The 9,569-nt window shown below is 58.8% G+C and overlaps 1 protein-coding gene across 1 annotated transcript; it reads right to left on the bottom strand.

Moving 5' to 3' along the window:
* Window positions 1-339: 339 nt before the first annotated feature.
* LOC141021813 (uncharacterized) lies at window positions 340-1,068 on the bottom strand. Its single transcript, XM_073497661.1, has one exon. The coding sequence runs from the start codon at window positions 1,066-1,068 to the stop codon at window positions 340-342; it is 729 nt and encodes a 242-aa protein (XP_073353762.1).
* Window positions 1,069-9,569: the final 8,501 nt, after the last annotated feature.

Genomic DNA, 9,569 nt, shown 5'->3' with positions numbered 1-9,569 from the left:
TGCACTGCATTCGACAGAGTCCTGTACTGCATGCGTACACATTTTGCACTGCATGCGTCCTATTTGCGCACTGCATCTTCATCCGTATGTGCACTGCTCGAATCTAATGATACATAAGCAAACAATAGAAAGCAAATGATCACAAGCATTCTGTATGACAAGTTCATCACCAGAAAACTAAGTTCAACAGAAAGCAATCTAGCATAATCAAAGTTGATCATTACAAGGGATTCTGCATGACAAGCAAACTAAGTTCAGCAAAAACAAATGATCACAAGAAAACTAACGATACATAAGCAAACAACAGAAAGCAAATTTGATGATAAATCTAAGACGATGCTAGAATTGTTGGCTCTTGGCCGTCACCGTCTGCTTCTTCACCAGGTAGCGTCTCCCCATCCTGAGCTGCTCCTGGCGCGCTTCTTGGAGGCTCCTCCTTCTCCAACTTTGCACGCGAAGCCCGTCCTGGGTGAGGGTGATGCAGTTCCATATCTCGTACACTGCGTAGGCGTCCTTTGCCGCGTAGTCAATGTGCCTCATGGACAGAGGCAGGGTGGCCCAGCGCCTGTGTTCATCGTCGGTGATCTTCTTCTTCATGTTGTTGTAGTAGTCATCGATGAGCATGCCGAAGACGTCTCCAAGGGAGTCCAACTCCTTGGTTGCCTCGGGCACCGTCCACTCCTTCTGGATGTCGACGAAGTTGGCAACCTCTAGATTGACGCGCTCTAGCCAGGTTTTGTTGCCGTCGATGGAGAAGCCAGCAAAGGTGTACCTGGGGTCGGCGAGGAAGTTGTCAAATACGGTGCACCTTTCAGCGGCGCTCAGTTGGAAGAGCAGCACTGGCTGGGTCTTGCCGATGGAGAGTTGGACGAGGGCAGGTTTCAGCGTCGCTTCAGGCTCGTTGTTGTACTCGAGATCAATGCCGACGATCTTATGGCACTTGAGCCTGAGGTGGCGCTCGTACTGTGCAAGGGAGATCGCCATCTGCTTCTTGTGGTTGGTGTGGATGACGTGCAACTTGGTGTTGCCGTGGGCCTCCACATCCCTATACTCGTCCGAGAACGCCATTGTCGGTAGTAGGGCTTGGTGTTTTCTGTGGAGATTGATGTGATGGAGCGATTTGGTGGCATCGCAATGGATACTTGTGTTGTTGTGAATGAGAAGGCCTTTGGCAGGGATCTGAATTTAAGGGAGGGGAGGGCGAGGGGGGTGGGATGGCCACATCGGATGAACTGCACGATCTCACTGACGATGCGGTTGTGCAGATCATGGGTTGGTATTGTGTCTGTGATCATGGGTTTGTGGCGATGGAACTGCTCGGATTTGGTGGTTGCATGCGAATGTGGTTTTTTAACGTGGTTTTATTTTATTTTTGATCAGTAAATTTTTTAACCACCACTTTATGTGCGAACGGGCATTTGTCACGTTTATATGTATCATACGTGTTCACGGAACTGCATTGGTTATCATACCGCACTGCATCATCTATCAAAAAGCACTGCATTTTGTCTACAGGTGTGTATTGCACCGTTTTTTGCGTGTCCTTGTTGTATCCCCTGGAAAAAAGTACAATGTATTCCGCAATTTTACGAGTATTTCGCTGTGGACTAGACCGTGTCTTTATTCATGTAGGTAATCCGAAACTGAATTGCATCATCTAACTGCTTCATCTAACCAAATGCACTGCATTTTTCTAGAGCTGTGTACTGCATCTCTTTTTGCATGTACTTGATGCAGTCCCTGGCACGGGAGGAGGGGGGTTGGGGGGCCCCCCTTTTTTTTGTGGCACTTATTTGAAGGTCGACTTTTTCGGATGCGTTATCTTAACACGTGTGTTGTTTTTTAATTTAACTTTTTGTACGAACTGCATGTATTTTATTTTGTTTTACTATGTGAACTTCATTGTTCTTCATAGAGAACTGCATCATGTGTGTTTCGATGTATTCCGTCTTATCTAGCCGGGCTGTTTAGGGCCGGCCCGTTTTATGTAACCCTTTCCCACGGGGGCCTCGTACGTGGCCCTCCCAAGCGATCCCATCGCTCCGCTCACAGGGTGAGAGACCGAGAAGAAACCTCTCTCCTCTCTTGAAGTGTCTCCCGAAGCATCTCTCCCTCGAGCAAAACAGCCGTCGCCCGCGGAACCGCCGCCCCCAAGAGGTCCATATTCCTGCATTCCGCGTTGCCGACCGCTCCACCAGCCCTTCCCGCTCCGCTCCCGCAGCCCATTCCCGTATGTTCCCGTCACCACCCCCCATCGCCCCTGTTTGTCGGTGCACAAAAGGAGGCGTCCTATTTTGTAAACCTATACTTGTGCGCGGGCAGTTGGAGCCGCGCCTGCGGCCACACCTAGCCGGGCAGAGGAAGGAAGCAAAGCAACAAGACAACCAGAGCGACGCCAAGCCAAAAACACGAAGAGCAGAAGGGCGAGCTGAACTACCCCAGCAAGACCCTTGCCGGGGCGGCCTCCGTAGCCCTGGCTAGAACCTTGCTGGGGCAACTTGACCAACGCCAGCAGGGCTGCAACCCTTGAGCCTGAGAGTTCCGATGCCCACAACCACATTGGAACCAAAGCTCGGGAGGCGCCTCCGTGGTGGCATGCACATCTTTGTGAAGACCAAGAACATGCAAGATTAGATGAGAATCAGAAGAAGGAGATCCTCGGCGAGATCCTTGCCGAGGGTACCCACGAAACCCCCCGGCAAGACCCTTGCCAGGGACGCCCGCGATGCCGCGGCAAGACCCTTGTCGGGGCCCCGGCAAGACCCTTGCCGAAGACATCCGCGGGGCTGCAGCCAGGCCCGCATCCGCCAAGACTCCATCACCGTTCCCATGCAGGTACCAGCCCACCAACTAGGCGAGCACCTGCGTGGCGACGTGCGGCCTCTAGGCCAACTTAGCAAGCACATGCGTAGTGGCATGCAGATCTTCGTGAAGACTCTGCCTCCGCGCCAACTCAGCAGCCAGCCAGCCAGCGTGGCAGTACACGCCTCGTCAGCTCAGACGCGCGTCGAAGCCAGGCGAGGCGGCGACAGCTGGGACGAGCTTCCATGCCTTCCCCGATAAAGCAAGTAGGGCACGTCGGCGGCGCATTAAATGCGTTTGTTCTACGGTGCCAGGAGATAGACTCGACTACTGTACATCTTTCCACCTCCTGTGTGCCACTTTGGCAGCCCCTTTTGACTCTAAAAGGAGGCCCGCGGCGTACCGAGGAAGGATTCGGACTTTTTGGACCCAGCACGCCTTGTAGATAGTCCAAGAACACCAGATAAACAGAAACCAGCAGGAGTAGGGTATTAGGCATCACTTGCGACCCGAACCTGGATAATCCCCCTGCGTTGATCTCTCAATCCCGCTCTTTCCATAGCCCCGCGCCCGCCAACCGTAGCAAAAGGGATTCCTCATGATCCCGTAGGTGTCGTTTCCCCCGACATCTTTGGCGCGCCACGTAGGGGGCGCAAGCTGTGAAAATCCTGTTCGGAGGTTAGCAAAGCAACTTCATCATCACCATGGGCCCCAAGAAAAAGGGGATCACAACGACCGGCTCGTCCGGGCCCGGCCCGTCCGCGCCAGCACGAGCAAGCGGCCGGGTGGCCACGGATGGGGCCGGAGACATGGCCCGCGAGCATCCACGACATTCTGGTGATTGCAGCCCGGCGTGCGGCATCATCCGAATCCAAGACGACGAGCCACGCACCGCTGGGTCTAGGGGCGGGGCCATGCTACCCACGGGCGGCGCGGCAGTCTCTACGGCACCCCAGCTGGAGCCCGCGCCGAGCCCTTCCCAGGCCGCGCGCGATGAGCAACACTGCAACGCCGTAGCCCCCGGGCACCGCTGCGGAAAGAGCCCTGTGCGCCACTCGCAGGACGAACCAGGTAGGTGTGCGTGCTCAGACGCCGGTGCAGGCGGCGTGCGACCGCGGGACCACGATAGAGCCCCTTCTAACCTGGTTAGAAATCGGAGCGCATCACGTTCAAGACAGATATCGCCTTCGCCTACGCCAGCAGAAGCGCTGGCGCGCGTGCAGCTGCCCCTTGACTTCCCCCTGCTACGGAGAAGCTCGACGAGTGGAGAGCCATCATCCGAAGCCTTGTCCGCTTCGCCAACAAAGACGAGCCGTTCCCAACGGGACCCTCGCACCGGCGTCCTAACGAGCCGGTGCATGCCAGCGGTGGGGGACCAGAGACACTGCTACCACGGTGCACGCCCCCCCCCCCCCCCCCGCGGCTACGAAAATAGCCACCGGCCCGTCGACCCGACGTCGATGACAACGTTTCCACAGCGTCGTCCGACCCGCGAACCCGCCGCGACCAACGTCAAGTCCTTCGGGAACGGGCCCAGGAAGACGCTCGAACTACCATCGAACGACGACAGGAGATGCGCCATCAGTCAGATCGGCGGGCGGGGCCTACTATGGACCACCCGGCGCCGGGGGGCCCCGGCGACCTGCCTTACGAGGTGGGTTGTCTAGCTTTTACCCGAGAGTTGCGGCAGTTCCTGAAAGTGCGTTATATCGACTAGAGGGGGGGTGAATAGGCGATTTTGAAGAATTCTTCACTGAGGAATTTGCGGGTGAGGAAATTCCTAAGCGAAGAACTACTTGCAGCGGAATAAGTACTCAGATGCAAACATGGTAGAACATAAACATGATCATCATGATGAAATGAAAGCAAACACAGAGTATAGAAAGCGTAAACACAGGATAACACAGGATGAAGACAAACAGACTGAAGAAATTGAACTGAGGAAATTGAGAAAGTCTCCTGCCAAAGTCTACAAACAGATATGAACAAGCACACAATAACTGTAACGAGGAAATTAAAGAGTTGAGGAAATAGAACCGGTTGGCTTGGTGAAGACAATGATTTGGTAGACCAATTCCAACTGGTGTGACAGTTGTACGTCTCGTTGGAGCGGCTAGGTATTTAAACCTTAGGACACACAGTACTCACTGTATTCTCCTTGAGCTAAGGTCACACAGACCTCGCCTAATAACTCGTGGTAAGTCTTTAGTTGACTTCCAAACCATAACAAACTCGGTCACTCGGCGATCCCCAATTTCCTCTTGGATGCTCTAGACCATTGTCGGGTGGTAGGTGCGACATATGCCAACGGGTGGCTTATCATTGTGGGAGCCAGTAAGACATCGCCGGTGCCTGGAAACGGGATAAGGCGAAGACATGCACGCCGGCGGATCTTACCCAGGTTTGGGGCTCTCCGTGGAGATAACACCCCTAGTCCTGCTCTGCGGGGTCTCCGCATGATCACTAGATCAATACAAGTAGCTACAAGTGCTGCTTGAGCTGTTTGGCTAGGGGAAGAAGAAGGGCAATGCTAGCTCTCCTTTTCTCTCTATGTGGTGTGTGAAACTCTATGAGATCAACCCTTTGCATGGGTGTCCCGGGGGGTTTATATAGGCCTACCCCCCAGGGGTACAATGGTAATCCGGCTGGGCGCGGGTCCCAGCCGTCAGTGTCTGTGCTCACCGGCTTCTCCGCCGGCCATTGGGGCCCGCCGACTGGTGGGTCCCGCCGGATACCGGCCTCTTTTCCGACAGGCCGGCCCCACCGCTTGGGGGCCTTGTCGGCGGCTGGTTACTGTTGCCTCGCCTCTGATGACGAGGGCTTTGTCGAGGTAAGCGTGGCTACAGTGCCGCCGCCTTGCGGGCTCTCACTGTAGCCTCACCTCGTCTTGTCTCCTTAATGATGCACATGTTTCGAGGGAGGGAGGTAGCCGGCTATTGGGAGCCGGATACGCCCCAGGCCGACTAGGGGAGGCCGGGCCGCCTTCGAGCGTCTCTCTGGCTAAAGCGGCCCGCCGCCCGCGGGCCGTACTGGCGCCTGTCGTGGGTGACATCGAGGTCAACATGGCTACAGTGCCGCGCCGGACGGGGGATGGCTGACCCGTACGGCGCCCTGTGGCCATGCCTGTTCCGGGATTCGGGGGTAGTGGGCTATACTGCGTCCACGCCCCGTCTTATCACCATTATGTGGGTGCAGCCTTGGTGGGTGCAGTCTTGGCCGGCTTCTGGGAGTCAGCTCTCTTCATGGCCGGCTTCTGGGAGTCGGTCCTCTTGGGGCCGGCTTCCTGGAGTCGGCCATCTCGTAGCTTTCTTCGTGAAGGTTTTTGAGGCCGGGTCACCTTCTGGTAGTCGGCCCTGGGGATAGCCGGCCGGAGGAAGGCGGCCCCATGCTCTAGATGCTTGAAGGCTCGAATGGCCTGATAATTTTTTGAAGAGCCAGGGGAGTCGGTTAGGCTACCCGTGGCCATTTACTCCGACAGTAGTCCCCGAAGCTGGTTGGGCTTCGAGGCTGAGAGGAGGTCGAGAAGCTCGGTCAGCTTCTTATCTTGACGAGCCAGCAGCTGGGAGCCGGCTTCGATTGGGCGCGCTGTCTTGGCGAAATTTCTAAAGTCGGAAGGCGGGAGTCAGTTGGTGCGCGCGCCGGGCTGCGGGCCGGCCGCTCGCCACCCGCGAACCACGTGGCATCCTCCGGTTGAAAAAAGCCTGCCAACCCACGCACGCGACAGGACGTCACCGCAGGCCGGGGGCCCACCACTCCTACGCCTAGGCCCAGGCGCGGATTCTCTGTGGCCCAAAGCTGCCGCACGCCTTCCAGCGGCGGTTTCTGCACGCCGTTAGGGCGCAATAATCGCGGGACATGGGGGAGTGGGAGCAGTTAATCCCACGTTCCCCCCCCACGCCTCGCCTCCTCGGCTTCTCCGCACGGGGCTATAAGTAGGGGGAGGAGGGGAAGCGGCAGGCGCTCGCACGCTCCTCCTCTCTCCGCCATCTTCTTCCTTCTCCTTTCCATCGCAGCAGCCTCTCGCCGCCGCGCCGTCCCACCAAACTTCGCACCACCCCGCAGCTTCACCGCCGCGGGGCCGTGCTTCATCCGCCGCCGCATCCTTTCTCGCCAGCTTCTCGCCACCATGCAGTACGCTGGAGACTGGGACGGCTCCAACGTCCATATGGACCACATCGACTTCCTCCGCAAGATGCGGCGGTTGCCCGGCAAGGACCAGGTGCGGGTCTGTCTCGCGCCGGAGAAGGAGATCACGCCGGCGCCGGAGGAAGGCGAGCGGGTAATCTTTCGCTCGCACTTCCTGCGCGGCCTCGGTCTACCTGCAAGCGCCTTCTTCCGCTCCTTCCTCGAGTTTTATCAACTCCAGCCGCACCACCTCACTCCGAACACGGTGGTGCTGCTGTCCGCCTTCGTCACTCTGTGCGAAGGCTTTCTTGGCGTTCTCCCCACCCTCGTGCTCTGGGGGGAATTCTTCCAAACCAAGCTCGGCACCCGTATGCAGGGCGTGCCGGCTCAGAGCGGCGCCTTCATCGCGATGCAGAGGCCGGCAGCCGACAACCCCTTCCCCGTCATCACGCCGATCCAGTCGGTGAAGCGCTGGCAGAAGTCGTACTTCTACATGAAGAACGTCGCCCCGCAAGGCGACTACGTCAACCTGCCGGCTTACGTATCCGGCCCGCCGGCTGGGAGGCGGCCCCAGTGGTCCTATCGGGTCGTGACACTATCGTCGGCTGGAGCCGCGGCCGTCGCCCGACTCCGGGTAATGATCCAGTCGGAAGGCCTGACTGGGTCCGACCCGCTGGCCGCCTTTGTCGCGCGCCGGGTGCTTCCGCTTCAAAGCCGCCCTCATCTGATCTGTCAGATAAGCGGCCAACTCGATCCGAGTCGGATGTGCACCAAGGATATGCCTCACGACGAGGTGGCTCATATGGTGAATTATCTTGTGAACTGCAAGCTCTCCGCAGAGTGGCGGTTTGGCAAGGAGGCGTACTCCCGTGCTCATCCCCCGCATACGGTATGCTTTCTTTATCCTTTCTTCTCTTAGTTTTGTCGCCAAGTTTTTCTTGGCCGACTCTGACTAGTCGGCACGTCTTGGCAGAGTCCTCTCCTTCGACCTGCGGCCGGGTCGGGGGCGGATCGCCGATTTCTCCCTGACCGGGCCGAGCATGACTTGGAGGACCACGACTTGGGGGCGGCCGCCATGGACGACAGCACCGAGGCGGGAGGCGGCGAAGCAGGCGGCGACGCAGGCGGCTCCGGGCTTGGAGCCAGCTTCGACGACTAGCCGGATGACAATGAGGCGGAAATCGTCCCACGCCGCCAGCCGGCGTCCGGCCATGGCGCGGGTTCCTCCGCCGCGCTGCATGCTCGGGGCGGCGGGCAGAAGCGCCGGGCCGCGTCGGGCTTGTTCGGCAGTCGGCCGAAGAAGCCCAAGGGCGGGGCGGCAGCGACCAGGCGGGATGAGGCGGCCGCGAACGCGGCCCGCTTCCGCAAGGTGGTGAAGCAGCCGCAGACGGTGTCGGCGTAAGTGTAGATTCTCTTGCATACTATTTCTTCTTTTCTTGTCGATTTCTGAATCCTTGTCTTGTCTCAAAAATCAGGGCTCCGCTTTCTCTTGAGCGGGTTGCTGCCGCCTCCGTGGTTGGATCGCCGGGAGGATCCGGGAGCACCCGCCGTGTGGACCCCCGCGCCGAGCTTCAAGCAGCGACAGAGCGAAATGCGCGGGAGGCGCGGGAGGAGCGGGAGGCGGAGGAGCTGAGGGCGGCGGCCGCCAAGGCGGCACAGGAGGAGGAGTCGGCGAAGGCGCGTGTCGACGCGGCGGCCAAGGCCCAGGTGGAGGCTGCAGCCGCGGCGACAGGGGAGGGGGCCTTGCTTGACACCCCTCTGCGTGTCGCGGCGCCCGAGGTCCCGGAGCCCCCGCTGGAGGAAGCCGGCGGCGACCTGCCGGGGTTGGAGAGGGAGGACGACGTTGTCGTCCAGGAGAGGGAGGCGGCACCGTCCTCGCCGACCGGGGCGGCCCAAGGCAGCCGGCCTAACGTGCCGCCTGCGCAATCGGCTGGGGCGAGCCGGCCGTGAGGACGGACCTGGTGGTCCAGTCGCCCTCGCGCCAGCGCGCGGGGAAGGCAACCTCGGCTCCGGACCCGCAGAAGGCCGCGGGCTCCAGCTCGTCGGCCCAGGACATGGAGGCGGCCAGCGCCAGCTCGGGGTGGACGCCAGGTGGTGGGATGGCCGTGGTGAATGTGGCGGCGCAAGAAGTCCGGAACCTGCTTCAGTCCTAGGCCCCAGTGCTGAGGCAATACAATGACGAGTTCCTCGCAACGCGGGCGGCCATTCGGGTAAGTCTTCCCGTTTTTGCTTTTTGATCTTGGTTTCTTCCGTGGGGGCGCGTCAGCGCACCCACTGGGTGTAGTCCCCGAGTTCCGAGTCGGCTGCTGAGCAGGCGGCTTGGAACTTCTTAGCGGGCTTTGTTTGCTATCTTGTTCTCATTCGCTTCTCTGTCTGACTTGCAGGACTACCACAACCTCCGTGCGGCTGCCTTCAACTCCCAGGCTCGGGAGCTGACCCAGAAGAATGCTGATCTATCTGAGAGCCAGGGTAAGTGCTTCATCTTTTATCTCACGTGGGGGCGCGTCAGCGCACCCACTGGGTGTAGTCCCCGAGATTCGGGCCGACTGCTGAGCAGTCGGGTCGGATCTTTCTTGACGACTTCTTTCTTATTGCTTTTTTATTCTCTACCATATCTGCAGTGGCCAACGCCAAACTGAGGG

The sequence above is a fragment of the Aegilops tauschii genome, chromosome 4 (assembly GCF_002575655.3).
Source record: "Aegilops tauschii subsp. strangulata cultivar AL8/78 chromosome 4, Aet v6.0, whole genome shotgun sequence".
NCBI lineage: Eukaryota > Viridiplantae > Streptophyta > Magnoliopsida > Poales > Poaceae > Aegilops > Aegilops tauschii.
The sequence above is the reverse complement of the archived record's forward strand: the minus strand, read 5'-3'. Positions and strand labels throughout refer to the sequence as shown.

What these genes read in the sequence shown, in the direction of transcription:
- LOC141021813 (XM_073497661.1), bottom strand. Translation starts at nt 1,068, where the DNA reads ATGGCGTTCTCGGACGAGTATAGGGATGTGGAGGCCCACGGCAACACC.